This window comes from Lotus japonicus, chromosome 2 (genome assembly GCF_012489685.1).
Source record: "Lotus japonicus ecotype B-129 chromosome 2, LjGifu_v1.2".
In the NCBI taxonomy this organism is placed as follows: Eukaryota; Viridiplantae; Streptophyta; class Magnoliopsida; order Fabales; family Fabaceae; genus Lotus; species Lotus japonicus.
Window position 1 is genome coordinate 88720196 of NC_080042.1, and position 17921 is coordinate 88738116.

Here is a 17921-nt window from a genome sequence, read left to right on the forward strand (position 1 = left end):
ATCTTCACTCACCATGGGTTTTGGGACCAAAGGCTAGGTCAAGCGTTCCTATACACCTGGCTGAACCACCATAATTTAGAGCGGACAAATCGATAAACACTTAATTGTAATTTCATCAGTAGCCCACTTTTCAAAACGGCAGTAAAAAATCCTTTAAAAATAAATGAGAAATTCGTTTAATCAAAATTCAGTCAAAATTTTACAGTCACACCATTTCAAACTTGAATTCAAAATAAAAAGGGTACAATAAAAGACCCAAATAAATCATTTCCATATTTCAACTATACGCAACAATCACAACATAGCTGCCTCACACCTCAGAAACAAACAAATTATACAGTACATATAAATACAGTGATACACGAAACAAAATCATATTAGGTGTTAGCACAAGAAGTAATTTCAGTGCTCGGGATAACCTGACATTGTCTTAAGTGACTGCACTAATCGAACATTTGGAGGCCTCGATGAAGGTGGTGCTGAAAACGCCCTCACAACAGAGCTTGCACTTGATGGTGGAGGACTGCTAAGTTGGCTTGATTTTGGATAACTGACACTAGCCCCACCATTTGTGTCATCTCCTAAAGGTTCAGGTTGGTGGTGGTTACGCTGGAATACATCAATATCCATTCCTTGTGTAACATTCTGATTATTATGTATTCCACTGGAAGGCACTAAGACCTCATTAGGTTTACTAGGTTTAATTTCTGGCAACTTTTCGGAGTCTAAAGAAGTAACCTCTATAGCATCAACCTTTGTTGAAGAACGAGCAGAGGCAATTACGGTCGTGGGGAATGCCCTCTCAGGAGGAACAGCTGGGGTGTAATTAGAGGGAAGTAAATCATCCCAATTCTCCAATAGTTCCTTGTACACTTTACGGAGGGTGACTTCAGTAAGTCCAGTTACCTTGCAAATTTCAGCTTGTGTTTTGCGTTTATCTTCAAGTTGGCAAGCTAAATATATAGCAGCAGCTGAGATGCTAATTGGATTCCTACGAGTGCAGAAGCATTTGTTGATCACAACCTCTCCTATGTGAGTAGCCAGTTCCTGAAATACAATGCATGTCATTCTCAGAATTTTGTATTATAAGTAAAAAAATAAAAGAATGCAATTTTAACAAATTCACTATCACAACTTGATCCTTAGACATCTAAAAGTGTAACTAATGTCTACCATGTAATAAGTATTCAACGTAGCCCATAATACCAACTTTATTTTGTCACAAGGACATAAAGACCTAGAACCTGTTCAACAAGTATCCATAAAGGCCTACAATCTGTTGCTGTCTCTTGGTTTACAAAAAAACAAAAATGGACAGCAGCATAAAATTAAGAACTTTGTAGATGTATTGAGCAGGATATGATGATATCAGGAACCCTCTCCTTCAGCTTTGTTTGCAGCCCCCCTCCATCATCAATAATCACCAGGGTTCTAAATTGCGGTTGCGATGGCGGATGCGGCTACAGCGATTGCGGGCATTGAGATGCCATTGCGGAGTGATTTTCTTAAATAATGCAAACTGTTGCGGCTGAATTGTGGTTCCGTTGCGGCTATTTAGGTGAATCGAAATCACGCCGCAATTGCGATCCGATAATATTGCGGCCGCATCACGTGATGCAGTCCACAATTTAGAACCCTGTTTCATGACCATTAGATACATATGTAAAAATTCTAAGCTCATAAACCAATTAAACCATGGCTTTGCCTAACTTGTTCATTTTCATTCACTTCTCACTCCTTGCGTCACCCAGTTCTTCGCTTCCTTCTCAGCCACCTGACCACTACCATTTTAATTTGCTGGTGCAAATTAAAGGAAATGGTGAACCACCGTGAGGTGAGGGTGAGCTGGTCGTTGGGCTTGGACCCGTTAAGAGGACAATGTCACAAGAGGTGGCTGGGTTCGCAATCTATCGTGGTTCCAATGTTTTCTAGGGTTATAGTTTTTTGGAGCGGATATATCGAATGGTTGATATTATTGATGGAGAGAAGGTGCCGACAAAGTCGTGGAAAGAGGATTCGAAGGTACACATATGTGATGTGAAAGAATGCTTTCTTAGACACCCCTAAGGCCCTAACCAAATTTAAGATAATCCCTAGTAGATATATTATATATATTTACTATTCCCTTTTTCTATTAATTGAAGAAATAATTTGAAAATAATTCCATACTCAATCTCATAGATACATATAGAATTCTGCGGAAAGCCATATTCGATGAAAGTCGTATGTACGACTTGGGAGAACCATAGAACATTTATGCAAAGGAATTTTTTCACAGACATACAACAACCATTTAAATTTTCGAAAACGCAATAAAGTCGAAGCTGTCAAATGTTAAAGAAATTACAGTCCAGTTACCTGAGCAGATTTATTGAGCTGGAGAAGTGTGCAAAATCTTGGCATATGAACTGAAATGGAGTTGCTGTTAATAGGTTGACTTAGCTGCAAAGCTTCTCCAAGTATCTTGATGTATTTCCCTATTTCCTTCTGCGGCACATTGGCCGCAATTGAAATTTCCTGTCATATTACAAAGTGATGAAGTTTCAGCTGGTCATCTATACAATCAGGCAAAACAGTAGCATGTTCCCACTGAAAAAACACAGTGAATCTTTTGCTAATAGTACTAAATTGACAACAAATAACCATGATTCTTCAAAATTCCCCATTGATTACTGAATAATTATACCAGAAACACAACCAAAAATTGCAAATGAAAGTCGGAAAGAGAGACGAACCTGGAGGGTTCTGGGCTCTTGAGCCTCTCGAATGGCATGAACAAGAGCGGCGGTGGCAAGAGCCTCCACACTGCGGTTTCTCAAGCAAGTGGCGGAGCAACAATCCCTGAACAATTGAAAAGCGTGATCGGAGATATCGCAATCCAAGCCCAGAATGGAGGCAACATCGATAATCTGCATGTACGCCCTCAAGTTATCAACCACGACTGTAGCTGAAGAAGAAGAAGACGATTCGAGAGTGCGCTCGAGTTCAGCGAGGTGGCCGGAGAACGCGATGGAGGACTGAAGGTAAAGCGGGCTGGGTTCCAGGGACCAGGTGGAGAACGCGGTGAGGAAGCCCGTGGGTTCGAAAGGGTCCTCCTCGTCGCCGGCGTCGTTTTGGTGGTGGAGAGTCGGGAGAGGGAGATCGGAGGTGGCGAGGCACAGAGGGTTGTCTTGGGCGCGGAGGTGGAAGACGTGGTGGGGATGCGATTGTCGCTCTTCCATGACCCGGCCGCAAGACGTGCACTCCGTTATTGACCTGCCGGAGCTCGTGGTGGCGCAACGGCCAGCCGCCGCCGAGCAGTACGGACACTTCATTTTCCCCTTTTCCATTTGCTGTGTCAGTAAACGGCTGTTGGCTCGCTTATATATCTCTCTATCGGGAGTTGGGTTTGGCACCCCACCTATGGGGCTTGGCACCCCACTTTATCAAATACGGAATTTAAAATTCCGTATTCTCCCTATTGAATACGGAACTTAAAATTCCGTACTGTATTTAAGCATGCGTGTCACATTTTCAACCACTCATTATATACTAAAACAGATACGGAATTTTATTTTCCCTATTGATACGGAACTTTAAATTCCGTATTTAATAAAGTGGGGTGCAAAGCCTAAGGGGTGGGGCACCAAACTCAATTCCCCTCTCTATCCAGTCAATGGGCCTCATAGAGTCATAGCATTTTCATTTCTCACTTTTTTCATTCTTGAGTAAAAGAAAAAATCTCTAGTAAGGGATTTCAACCAAACAATGAAAATTTTATGAGGGTAGTCAAACCGAAATAAAGTATAATGAAATGTGATTAAATAAAATTGAGTAAGATATTCATCAAATTAATATTTGAATAAAATACGGAAAAAAGTCATATGATTGGAGAATCGAGGTATAAAGAGAATTAAATATCTATACTGAGATTACAAAATACATAGCTCTAAAAAACTCATGAATGGATACTATAATTGTTAATCTTTAGATTTTGACTTAATCGCTTGTTTGATGGAAGGATGCTCCACGATCAGGTAGGTCAGACACATGATGAGCTAGAGATGAAAAACAATGGTGAGATTGGTGCTCTCGGAGGTGGATTTCAATTTCTTTAGATGTTTGATGATGTTAACCTGAATGTTTGAGAAAACCAATGGCCTATATTTAGTGCTTGTTGTAGGTTTTTATTATATTTTTATATACTATTATATCACAAGATTAGATTTTGGTTTCTCTCTTCCTTATATGAATGTGCTCGCTCAACCTTAAGAGCAAGAAGACTTGAAGATCGATGGATCACTCTAATAGATCAACTGGAGTATAATTCTCCTCTTGCAAACCATATGTGATGTTATAATTGGACTAAAATCATGTATTGGTTTGGTTGTATTTAAGTTTTCTTCTTTAAAATTTGTGTTGCGTAATTATTTCTAACAAGTGGTTTTTGTGTTCGTTGTTGATGGAATTATCCATGTTTTCTTTTCACCGCCTTCCTTTGGGCCTTCTGGTGCTGTGCGCTGATGCTCCATCTTTCATACCTGAAGCTGTACCCTCCTCTTTGTTGTCGAGTTGCTGTGCTTGCTGGCTGGTGTTGTGATATTCCTGTTGGCTGCTGCGGTTCTGTTTGCTTTGTTTTTCTTTCTAGCTGCTGAATCTACAATAATATATTTTTCATTTTTCTAAAAAAATAAATTATTTTTAACAAAATTACCCTTAACTAATGATTCAACATATTCTTTATTAAGGGTACTAAATGTAATTTAGTGATCGGACTCTCTTTTCCATTCTATTCGTTCTTATCAATCTCAACATAGTCTGGGTGGGGCAACAACTAAAACAAAATTTCAACATTGTATAAATTCATTAAGGAGTAAATGTTTTTATAAGCTGGCAATGCAGACTTGCTGTAGCCAAGAAAGACATTTACTAATTAATAAAAAATTATTTAAACCCGAAATCCACCCACTAAAAAGAGAGAGAAAAGAGAGATATGTAATAGGAAAATATAAGAATAGAAAGTGAGTGGAAATGAAATGGAAAAAAGTAAGTGCCAATGTACCAAAACCTTTTACTAACTGAAGCATGAGAAATTTAGAATTTAGTTGCTTTGAAATAAACCTAGAAAACATATACTTAGTTGAATTTGTCTGCTCAAAAAGGTCGTGTTTCGATTTACTACTACTCACTTCGTGAAGACATTGAACTTGACTGCAAAATTTGAAAGGCCACAACCTATTAAAATACATAAATGTCCATCTTATAGAAGCATGAAAAATCTGAGAATGGCTTCGCCCATCACTACCTCTTCACAATCTTCTAGTAGCCCAAGATCATTTTCAAACACAAGCCAGATCCTTGAATGCTTCAGACACTAACGATTAAGCACGCCTAGAGGTTGTTGCTCCTTTTCCTTTTTCAACTTGCTTGAGACTCTTGCTAAATTCCTGGGCTCTCTGAAGTGGTACACAGTGAAAACATCAGGCCAGAACATATATGCTATCATATTTGAATTTGAGACTGAGATAAGGGGTCACATAGATTAATAATATATATTAACATTTAGCAACATTGGCAATCATACATTCACATCAATATACATACATAACTATGCAAGCTACCTTACATTAAAATTACAATTCTCTCTCTGCTTTCTGTAAATACTTCTACTACCCTTCAGAGTCACATAATGATCATATAATTAAGTACGGATATCAGGCAATAGAAAGGAAAAAAAGAGCAATCTCAGAACCTATCAATACCTTTTCTTTTTATAAGGAGACACTGTCCTCGTAATCACATTATTTCTAAGTTATCTTAATTGAACAATGCCGATTGCAGTTTTTTTTTCTTTAACAATATACAATATACAATGGCAAACAAAAGACTAACAAATCCACCGCTTAACTACACCTTTCTTTCCTCTAGTTTCTCAAAAGACCTAGTGTGAAACCCCTAGTGAAGAACACTGCAACAGACCCTCACTAACAAACAAATTCAGTTAATCAATGAGAACTTGCAATCATGTACGGATTTTGTTCAAAGACAAACTAAAAATTTAAAGAGTTTTTCTTTAAATTTCATCCTTAACAAAAAAATTATACTATTAAATTCCTATTTGCTGTGGAATGAGAGATTGAACTAGACAAATTGGTGATGCTAGTAATATTAGTTATAACGCATAACATGATAAATGAAAACTGTTCAAAAGAATGATGGAAGGACCTATCATAACATTTTCTATATCCCCTCCAATTTCAACCCTTTTGTTAATGTCTCTCAAATTGAAGCAAATGGGATCTTTCTATTATTGCTGTTGACACATCGTTAATTATTAACATGGTGCTGAACCATGTGAGGTCAAGTAAGAAAAAAGAGAGCGATATCAGCCATTTTGCTGGCATGGCACAACCATCGAGTAGAATCACAAAACACAGTGACTAGACTACATTCCAAGTTGGCATCAACTCCAAAACAAGGAAGGAAGGTTCTTATTTGGAACCGGATGATGAAAATTGGACTTTGTCAAACAAGAGGAACCAAAAGTGTAATTAAAAGAAAAAAAAAGGAAAATCTATGAAAGCTTTGTTACAACTTACAAGTTGGTCCATAATGCTGCCAAAACATCCAATTCACCAAAGCCTCCATAAAAGGACTCATCCATATCCATCATGATGGGGTATTCAACAAGGATTTAGCTCCTCTAAAGTGAGAGAGTAACTTTAGGGTAAAATAAGTCACCAAAACCGTAGGTTGCAAAAATCAACAGTTGAGATTTAAAAAACATCATAGCTTGTTGCTTTGTTATACATGTGCAAGCACATGATTACAATTTACAATCTCAACCATTGATTTTTCATTCAATGGTTGTTTGACTTCCATTAGCCTCTAAAGTCACTCCCTCACTTTAGATGAGCCAAATCCTAATAGTGTAATTTTCTTTTATGAAGAGACAAAAAAGAATTAGCTTGTAGCATTCAAGAAACACAGATGCAGCTAATTTAATGTGTTTTCAGAGACTCAACAAGTCATGCAAATTCGAGCACTGGCTTTTATAGTAGACAATTTTCTATAAATGACATCTTATCCTCCCCCGAGTTAACTTTGATCCCTTTTCTCCCAAAAAAACCACAAGGTTAGATGTCCCCCAACAGAAACCTTCCCAATGAAAAAGTTAGTGAGGGTGAGGGGTTATTGTTAATTTGTAGAGAATGGTTTGACCAGACTGCTGGAAGATAGAGATAAGAGATGTTAGAAAGTTACTTCAAGAAAGTCACCATGTTAACCAATCAAAGTAAGAAAACTGAATTTTCAATTCCAATCAAGCAAGATCTCTGTCTCAACAATCAGCATAACGAAATAACACTGATGAAGAAAGCTGATAACGTTTTGTAACTTATGCTTCAAACAGATAACACCATAGTATGCACAAACAGTAGTACAATTCACTAGAGATTTCAATAGCACCATAAAGTATGTATTTCAAAATTGTAGATGTTGAACAATAGCAACACCCTAATCGTAGAGAATAAAATAGAAGGACGAACCGTGGATTGGATTGGAGGTGGATCAAAATCAATGGAACGCACAGACATCTTAGCGATCTCGGTGATAGCAGCATCCCTAACCCCAGGAGCATCGCTCGTCAATTCTTCATATGCAGCCTCAAACGCCTCCTGCCAGAACCTGGGCAACCTGATCCTGCGGCTGTTGGTGTACACATCCCACATGTGCCTCACCACTTTCTCCCTCTCCTCCATTTCCTACACACACACACACACACACAAATCAAACTCAAAAATCAAATCGCAAATTCAATTAACAAAGCGAGAGAGAGAGAGGGGAATAATCATAACCGTAAACATACAAGGACATCGAGGTCATCGTGGATGGGAGTATCGAGGTCGTTGGACAAGGAGTTGAGATTACCGGACCAGCGAAGAGAGACGGTGCCGGTGAACATGGACCAGAAGGCGAGAAGCAAGATAGCGGCTAATGCCCAGAATTTGTACCTCCCTTTCCCAAACAGACCGGAATCGAGATTGTCCTTCTTGGCAGTCGGCGCCGTCGTGGTTGGAAGCCCGTCGTCATCCTTCATTTCTCGTTCGATCTAAATCGGTGGTGGACCGCACCGCACAATCAACAATCTATAATCGATTTTCAACACAGAGACACCGATTAAGACAGTAAAAGTGATTCCACTGGCTTCAGCTTCATCGCTTTCGGACTCGGATTTGCGGGGGAGAGGAAGAAATTGAGTCCGATCTGAGAAGAATGTGAATGAATAAATGAATGAATGGTGATGATGATGATGATGTGAGTTTCTCTCCGCGTTAGTGAGATAGATACAGTGAGATGCAAAAATAACGAAATGAAATGAAATGACGGATTTGGTGTTTCGTTGGAAGGGAAGGATTAATGAAATGTAGTGTGTGGGCCATTATTTTTCCATCATACTTGTGATTGATTTTGTTGACTTTGGTCTATCATCTGATGTGGAATTATGCTTGCCGTTGATACGGTTCACCAAGATTTGATGGCAATGTTGGCACTCATTAAGAGGCAACCGACACCCAACGGCACCGTTTTAATGATTTGTTTGGGAAAATGAAAATGTGTTCACACTTCCATCTTACATCAAACACAAAATTATATAAGAACAAATAGTTAATTCAAGTTGTAAGAGTTAGAATCATAAGGGTTGAGGAGGGGAATGTCCGGGGTTCGAATCCTGACACATGTTTAATTCTTCTTGAGCAAGATTACGAGTTCAAGTTTTGTGGATAGAAAAATCTCCGCTTGTAGAGTTAGTCCTGTCATGATGTAGATGTTCCCAACTCGAACATGATTGTCTCCAAAAGAATACATTGTCTCAAAAAAAAAATAAGAATAGAAGATCGATAAATGATATATGGTAGGTGATGTGTAGGGTGACAATATGAGTTCACTGGGTCCATCTATTTGGACCGCGTATTTAGCGGGGTCCATCTATTTGGACCGCGTATTTAGCAGGTTGAGTGGAGATTTTCAACCCAAATATAATAAGTGGGTTATCTCAAAAACCCGCATTTCGGTTGGTTGATGGTGGGTCGGGTTTATTCCGCTCTGTCAACTCATATTGTTATTTTTAGCGATGTGATAGGAAATGAAGAAAGATAGTTTTTTAGTGGAAATAATATGTAAGAAAAAATTGATTTGAATATAGGAAATTTGATTTTTCAGGAGATGTCATCAACCGTCAATAGCAAAAAGTGGTAGCTCATCTGAAAATTTGATTCGATAACTAGGTTGGTGTAGAAGTAATTATATTGGTACTATTTTATTAAATGCATTTGGTTTTTAGGGGCATGGTGAAGTTAGGTGATGTGCATTAAAAACCTTGAGGTGATATTATTTTAGTTACAATAAAAACAAATTTGTGTAAATCATTACATCATTGACTACATGAACTCTACTAATCTAAAATGTCATTTTAGAAGAGATTTTTGTTGCTATCATTTGGGAACTTCACTATTTATTACTAATTTTAAAATATTTGTTAAATTTTGCGTGTATCGCATAAATAGTGACGATATTTGCATGTAGAGCTAAAAAATTGTTGCTAAATAGTGACGATATTTGTGATAGAAACTATTTTTCTATAAAACTTGTAACTAATTTCATCCCGATTATAAGTCAACAATGTATTTCGTGACGAATTCAAATATTTTGTTGCAAATATTAAAATGGGTGGAGAGGAATGTATATTTTAGAGAAAAATATAATTTAGTGTCATATAAGCAAAATCGAAGGTAGTGAAATGTAGTATGAAAAAAAAGAATAGTGACAAAAAAAAATTATATAATTTATTTTGTGATATTTACAGCTAAAGTAAATATAGTACCACAAATTAAAATTATGTTACAATTATTTTCTATAATCAAGAGCAGAAAATTTGTTGAACAAAATGTTGTTGTTTTACATAAAAAGCAAATGTTTGAAATGTATAATTGCACATTTCAAAAGACCCTTAGTTTCATGCTTCAGAATCAACATTTGCTTCATTTTCCAATTACATAATATATGTGATGCTTGTGTTTTTTTTCTTCCTATGCTTTCCTTAGGCTTGAGGGAGGCAAAAAGCTTTCAGCAGTCAAACCACACACATTAAAATCTACCTCTTCAATCTTCCACCTCTCTTCCAATTCTCTTTTATGGTTTGCCGATTGCTCACCATATCTAGAAACTGTAACTCGAGTAGTTCCACTATGAGACACATTTATCCCATCCACATACTTATAATCCTCAATCACTGACTCTAGACTAGTTTCCCAGAAAATGTCATTGTCATCTTTGGTTCTCATTGTGAGCAATCTAGAGTCTTCAAATTGAACCAATAGACCAGATCGCTGGCTAAAATATCCCCATATCGTGTGGTGAATAATCTCAAAATTTGACCCACTTTGAGCCTCACGAATTGCTGGGCTTGTTTCCAGCTTCAGAATGAAGCACTCCTCATCATTGATGATTTTCTCTCCTATGCACGCAGCGTCCAAAAATAAGTTTGCTGTGGCCCTTGGATCTAATCCCTGACATATAAATCATTTAAATTTTAACAATTACATTGACCAAGGAATAAAACATTGGATCAAATTACGAACAGTGACGGATCCAGAAACTTAATGTACCTGAAGGAAACGACGCAATGGTCTAGGAGCGCCTTTTGAAATGGGGGTTTGTTGGTTAGTGGAATGGCGCCATGAGACCCTGCCATTGCTACCGCAACAAACTTTGCATCCAGCCACAACTAGCTCTAAGCACCATAAATCTGGGTCCTTTTGCCATAAAACAAACCCTCCAATTTCATCATTGGTTTTCTTCACCTCAGTGCTATCACTTGTATGGTGAAAATCTGATGCACTAATCTTCACTTGCCCCGTTACACACATACTATCCACCGCATTCAATGCTGGTTGTCCTCCTGTCGCCGCTATATATTGTTGCACTATGTACTTCGCCGTCGATGCTTCCTACAACACAATCAAATCAATCCTCCCCTTAAATTGTTGCACCATGTAAAATTTTTTTTATCAATCATGCATTGAAATTAAGAAAATTTGTGTGTTCTTACAATGGAACAATCTCTGACTGGACGGTGGATGGAATGGCCTAATTGGACCTGAAGAGGGATGAGAGGGGATCCAACAAGGTAAAGGAGAAAGCGAAGCTCGTTTAATCGTGCCGCGACGGTAGGAGAAGCCAATCTATCCTCTGTTTGAGCCTTCATCCACGTTAACATGTTCTGCCACCGCAATGTCACGTTACTTCCCATGCTTGCAAACATTTCTTCCGGTATGGGAATTTCAAGAACGGTTTCCAGTCCATCTTCTTTATCGATGTTCGGACAAAGCCTCCTCAGGGATGACCTTGCAGCTGCCTGTTTCATCAGTGTGTCTGGGTCACTGTTTTTATTGTTGTTGTTCTCTTTATGATTTTTTGTTTATCTCAGAGACATGAAAGTTAATGGAAGAGGTAAGACGAGTAAAGAAATTGAGAGAAAGAGAGAAAGAAGAGGTTCACAGTCAAAGGTTGAAGATCTTTGTATGTTTCTCAACCGTTTCTACCTGTGGAGGGGAAACATTGAGCTATCTGAGGAAAATACCAAATGAGAGGGTGCAGGTAGGTTCCATTTGCCATAGGCTCTCCTTGTTTTTAGGTGATTTGTGGGCACAAATTATAGCTCATTGTTTTAATTTGTTTAAATTAAGTTTCTATTTAAAGATTTAATACATAATTTTTGCATTATCACTTACATTCCATCAATTTCAAGTCCAAAATTCATTTCATTATCTAGGAAACACAGTTTCTAGGTAATTTGTTCTTCATATATGGAGAATTTATGTTCTATGCTATAAACTACATAAGTCTAAATCTTTGATGATGTACCACAAAAAAATGTAAAATAAGTTAGTGTGAAATTGTTCTAACTTAACCAAATATTTTGGGTAAGAATTTTTGTAAATGTAGGTTAACTAAATATTTGGTAAGTAGAGTTTTGTCACTCATAATAGTAATTTTACCCGGCTCTAAGTGATATGTGGAAATAAAAATCTTTGTTGATGTAAAAAATATGACATAAAAAGCAACCAGCATTTTAAGTAATAACAAGTCACAAGGAATGGTTTATGATAGTTCTGGGTAATTTACATGATGTCAAAAGTTCTCTTCCCTTCTAAGGCTTTACACCAAGTTCAGCCAAAATAAACACATACTATGCATTCTGTCTCAGATCAGTTTCTGTGGTTACATTTTTATTATAGTTTTTGCTGAAAACCATCTCCATCTCTTCCAAGGCCTTACCCTTGGTTTCAGGTAGGAAGAAGTAAAAGAATAACCAAGCTAATATAGAAATACCAGCAAACATGAAAAAACTCCCTCCTATGGTGATTGCTTTGTAGATTGAAATAAAACTCATAGAAACAATAGCATTCATGACCCTGTTCACCGCAACTCCTATACTCGCCCCTTGTGCTCTCAGCTTCAAAGGAAAAATCTCTGAACTATAAACCCACGTGACAGGCCCAAGCCCAATGTTAAAAAACGCAACAAAAATGTAAGTCGCCATTATGCTGAGTGCCAACGCCCAATATAGCTTTTCCTGAGAACTATCCACCATGGTCAAGCTAAATCCCAACACTGTAAGGCTACATACCATTCCTCCTGTGCTCACAAGTAAGAGGCGCCTCCTTCCAACTTTGTCAAGCAAAAATGATGCTATGATCAGAAAAGTGATTTTGGTAACGCCTACTCCAATTGTTGTGAGCAAGAGCTTGTCCTTGGTGGTAACACCAGCTTTTTTAAAGATTCTTGGGCTATATAACATCACAGCTTCAATTCCAGTTGCGTGCTCGAAAAAATGAATCCCAACCGCTGCAATAAGGATCCAACGAACAGAACTAGAAGGCCTTAGAAACAAGTCTTTCCAAACACCTTCACCATGGTTTTTTCCAGCGAGCTTCATAACCATTTCCTCTGTGGAACTCTCGTTAATCCCAGCAGCGATTTTAATATCCTTGAAGCGAAGTTCAGCCTCTTGTTCTGTATTTGAAACTTGCAACAACACTTTCTTTGCTTTTCCCAATTTCCCTTGCATCACCAACCACCTTGGAGACTCTGGCAATGCCAAAATTCCCAGAGCCAAAGCAAGTGAAGGAACTGCAGCAAGACCAAGCATCAATCTCCATCCAAGCTTCAATGTCAATTTTCCCAAGAAGTAGTTTGCAATGTAACCAAGTAAAATTCCAATTCCAATGCAAAGCTCTGGTAAGGAGGTGAGAAAGCCTCTTGATTTTGCAGAGGATATTTCTGCGGAATATATTGGTGCTATTAGAAGAGCAAAGCCGACGCCAACACCAGCAACACATCTTCCAACCATTAAAATTACGTAGTTTGGACCGTAGCCCATGAGAACCGAACCAACCATGAAAAGGAGAGAGGCTATGACGATTGTGTAGCGTCGACCAATGTAATCTGAGATTCTTCCAGCAGTTAAGGATCCCACAAGTGCACATAGGTTTAAGATTCCTGCGAGAACTTCTTGTTGAGTGTCGCTGATTTTGAGATCATCCTTTATGAATATCATGGCTCCACTCATCACACCCGTATCTGAAATCATTCATGTGATGTATCAAAGTTTTGGTTGGGCATGCTACATGACACTATAATTAATTTGATATCTCAGTGTGTTAATTTTATCTAATTAATTTAATGATTGGAAATTATTTACACACATAGAGCAAGTGAGCTTATTATGTTTCAATTTTAGATGATAATGAAAATTTTAAGCTATTAATATTTTTTTTTGGCTTAAAATTTTAAGCTATTAATATAACAATTTGAGATTGAACTGAAATTATCGAAAAGAAATTATAACAATAATAATAAAGAGTGAAACTTGATTTTTAAAATCATAAAAAATGCTAGAATAATGAAAAAAATTAGTTATAATTTTTTTTTATATATTGCTTCCACAAATTACATATATACATATAGTATATTATAACTAAATAAATTTTTTCTTATATAATTAAAAACTTAAAATAATATATAAATTAAAATTTTATAACTCATGCAACATTTTCCTTAAAAGAGTTTTGTTCCGGTCTAAATCTCCGGTTAGGGCTAAGCAATTAGGCAATAAAAGTAGAACAAGGCAAAGTAACAAAATGAGTAAAAAGTATTGGATCCCCCACCGCATGGGCGGTGTTTCCTTTATATATTATGAAGTTTTGACCCGTTCGGGTCATGGGTCGCCTGGCCCTATAGTACAAATTCGGTAAGCCCACATGACACAAATATTGTAAGCCCAATAACAGTACACAAGCCCACAAGACACCTAAGCTTAAAAGCCATTTTAAGGGGCAGCGTGTCTTTTAAGTAAGCCCACAATACAATACTCAAAGCCCTTTAACATATAAAGTCAGTAACGCTAAACTTAAGTAACTGTTACATGCAAAAAATGTCACATAATAAACAACATAAGCTTCGCCCTTGTAACCAGCAAAGGAAGCTTCGCCTTTTTCAGCGAACGAAAAGAAGCTTCGCCCTTATCGATTACTGAAATTACTCCACCTGCTCTCTCTTTTAAGATTCTAACTGAGATCTTTTCCTGTCACTTCACTGTCATATTCCTGCCATGATCACAGATAAGATATGCAAATATTTTGAAATTTGAAACCCCACGGTGAAACGACGCCTGACGTTTCCCAAAATTCACCTCCACTCAGCATTTAATTTCCACTGACATAACTCTTATCAAACGGCACAAAAGTAATAATTACCTATTCTCAACTCTATCACACGCAAACCCGTTCCCTTTCCCGAAACGTTTTCAAAGTAAAAATTAAAGGCCCCTAAAGAGACACGTTTCAAAGTTCATCGATTCGGCCTAAAGATGAATCGACGCGCCTGAAACCCACCAACACTATAAAACGTGACTCGAAATCCTTTTCTTACCATTCTCTACCTTCCCAACTTTTTAGTAACTTTCTCTATAATTCTAAACAATATTCACTGCCTTGCCTCGAGTACTTGAAGAATTTCTGGGAATTTCACCAGAAACGCTTCCCATCTCCTTCCAGATCTTATCACCTCTCGTCCTGGTAATCTCTTCTTCTCTCAAACTTTTACTCATCTTTTCAACTTTACTATCCTGTCTCTCCTGTTTAACTTAAAATCACTCCATCACTTCTCTAAGGATAAATAATTTTCCCCAAAACTTAGAACTTGTTCACCCAACCTACTTCACCATTTACACACAAAAACTCCTACTTGACAAACCCCATTTCTTCTTAATTTTCAGGAAACTTCGCTCTCAAAAATGGTTGCCAAAAATCCTCGTAAATCACCTAAGAAACGTAAAGAACTTCCAGTTGCTGACTCCCTATGGATCTCACGATCAATTGCTACTAGATACAGCGACTTCCACACTATTCCCAAAGTGATGGATTTGATAACCCAATATAATTTTAGGGCTGACGGTAATGATACACATTTAGATATAGTCGTCTGCGCCCCTGATGAACCCTGTTGTTTCGGTGAACCTGACCCGAATGGGAAAAATCACACTTACCTCTTCAAAACCCTATTCCAAGACCTTGAATACAAACTTCCCCTTCCTGACTTTACCTGTTCCTGCTTAACCTTAATGAACATCGCCCCTACCCAGCTTTCTGCTAATGGTTGGGCTTACCTTCGAGCCTTTGAATTATTATGTGTCTGCCTAGGCATAATACCAACTTGCAAGAAGTTTTTCTACTTTTTCGAAACCTCCGGCATGAAGGTGAAGGGCGAATATGTTTCCCTATCCTCTGCCAGGGGGCGTGGGGTGTTTACTCTCTTTAGGAGTAATTTTAAACACTGGAAATCCAAAATTTTCAAAATAAAGGAAAACGAAGAAAGTAAAGATGTCTTCTACTTTGATGACGGAACCCCACGATTCCCTTTCTATTGGACTGATAAGCCCCAACTTATCCATAATATTCCCGAATCCTCTCTTAGCCCCGATGAGAAATATGAGGTTGATTTCTTATCCACAATTCATTTGAACCTTTATGATTTCTATGAAGCATTCAAGAAAAGAAACTTATCCTATTTTGTTGGTAAGAACATTTTTCTTCTTAATATGACTCACCCAAAAATTAATGCAAAACTCCTAACTGCTATTTTCTGCTTTTACATTTTGCAGCGAAGATGTCTCGCCTTTTTGAAGACGATATTCTCCGCTTCCGCCGCGAGCAACAGGCGTTGAAGAAAAAGCAATCTCCTGCCAAGTCCCTAACCGAACCTGAAGGGAGTCACTCTGAGACGGAGAAGAATCCCGCCCCAAAAAGAAGAAAGAAAAACCAAAGTTCGGAAAAGGCTGCTGAGAAAGCCACCATTCAAACTCCGCTGGAAAAATTCACAACCAAAGGGGCGAACCAATATGGTTCCTCAAGCGCTCCACCTCCCTCGTGGAAGAACGAACTGAAAGAATTCGAGGACATGACTTCAGAAGAAATTACTTCCTTATGGGATTCCCGCATCAACTTCAACTCTCTTGTGGAGACCAACCTTGTATTTGAAGCTGATAAGGAAAAGATGAGGAAAATTGGGCTTCAAGAAGCCTGCCAGGCCGTCATGACTAAAAGTTTGGAAATTGCTGCCATTTCCAAGATGATAGAAATTGAGTCCAGCCACTTTGATGGGCTTTCTAACGCTAAGAAGCTGGAAGATAGAGAAAAAGAAAATGAAAAGCTGAAGTCCACAATGAAGTTGTTGGAAAAATCTAACAAAGCCAACGAGAAGAAAGCCGCTGACCTGGCTTTAGAACTTGAAAAATTGAAAAAGACTGTGGAAGAAGGTGAAGCCTTACTGAAGGCGAAGGAAGAAGAAACACAAAAATTGAAGGAAGAGGCGAACTCCTTGGCCTCGGAAAAACAAATTTTGAACAAGACTGTTGATGATCTTACTGCCGAAACGGCATCTTTGAAAGCCTCCATTCTTTCCCAACTTGAGGCTGGCTTTAACAAAGCTAAGGAGCAAATCTTGTTCCTAAATCCTGACGTGCCTATCAAGACTGAAGGCGCTGATCCTTATGCTAGGATCATTGAAGGAAAATTAATCACGCCCAACTTTGATGAGGAAGAAGAAGAAGAAGAAGAACAAGAAGAAGAAGAAGACAAGGAGAACAACAACAACAACAACAACAACAAAGAGGGCGAAGGGGAAAGCAATTGATCCTTCCCCAAGAAAAACTGAAATGATGTTTTGTTTCCGTTGGTCTTATACCAAACGGTTGACTTAGTTTCCTGCTTTTTATTTCCTGCATTTCCCGCTTTCAATTAAGTGTAACGCCCCCCTCTAGTATTAATGCAGCAAAGCTTAAGTTTAAAATCTAAGTGTCACCCCTAGTCTACGCTTCAAAATTACTTATCTTCCTCTAAAATCCCCCATTCCTTCTTAAAAGGTAATAACTTAGTAATCTAACTCAAAAGTTATTGTGTTCTCTAAACTTAAAGTACTGCTCTAATCAGTATAAGAATATGAAAATAATGTACTGCGAAAATACCTTTCTTCTGGATTCGTTTATCCACGAAGGTGTTGATCTTAACAAGTTGTCTACCTTATGAAGAAGGCTTGACAAATTCTTACAAAACTCAAAGCCCTGGGCTTATCAAATTTTCTGTATCAAGAAAAAATTGATTTTTCTTTAACAACTATTCTTTGAATTCATAAGGCCTTTGTATTTTGAAGTGAATCAAAAATAAAAAGATCAGAAGCGCAATTTGTTCTGATATAGAAATTTGCTCGCTTGGAGACTTTGTGCTTAAGTTGGACAAGCTTAATCCAAGTTAAGGCTATGCTTATGAATTCGTGGCCAAACGCTCTAGTTTCAAGAGACTTACTCTTTCTCAATTGTCTGG

General features: G+C 37.9%; 4 protein-coding genes across 4 annotated transcripts; all 4 read right to left on the minus strand.

The window, feature by feature from the left end:
* Positions 1-226: 226 nt before the first annotated feature.
* Positions 227-3347, minus strand: LOC130740733 (plant-specific TFIIB-related protein 1). The gene is made up of 3 exons (XM_057593413.1): positions 2736-3347; positions 2359-2517; positions 227-1047 (listed from the first exon to the last, which is right to left on the minus strand). Exons 1-3 carry the CDS (start codon positions 3327-3329, stop codon positions 403-405), a joined length of 1398 nt encoding a protein of 465 aa, XP_057449396.1. The 5' UTR covers positions 3330-3347; the 3' UTR covers positions 227-402.
* Positions 3348-5026: 1679 nt separating this feature from the next.
* On the minus strand, positions 5027-8377 carry LOC130740736 (uncharacterized). Its single transcript, XM_057593416.1, has 3 exons — positions 7847-8377; positions 7527-7742; positions 5027-5435 (listed from the first exon to the last, which is right to left on the minus strand). Exons 1-3 carry the CDS (start codon positions 8075-8077, stop codon positions 5361-5363), a joined length of 522 nt encoding a protein of 173 aa, XP_057449399.1. The 5' UTR covers positions 8078-8377; the 3' UTR covers positions 5027-5360.
* A 1629-nt stretch (positions 8378-10006) lies between these two features.
* LOC130740735 (uncharacterized) lies at positions 10007-11629 on the minus strand. The gene is made up of 3 exons (XM_057593415.1): positions 11090-11629; positions 10647-10988; positions 10007-10547 (listed from the first exon to the last, which is right to left on the minus strand). Exons 1-3 carry the CDS (start codon positions 11402-11404, stop codon positions 10068-10070), a joined length of 1137 nt encoding a protein of 378 aa, XP_057449398.1. The 5' UTR covers positions 11405-11629; the 3' UTR covers positions 10007-10067.
* A 529-nt stretch (positions 11630-12158) lies between these two features.
* On the minus strand, positions 12159-13633 carry LOC130737221 (probable polyol transporter 3). The gene has a single exon (XM_057588979.1). It carries the CDS (start codon positions 13631-13633, stop codon positions 12230-12232), a length of 1404 nt encoding a protein of 467 aa, XP_057444962.1. The 3' UTR covers positions 12159-12229.
* Positions 13634-17921: the final 4288 nt, after the last annotated feature.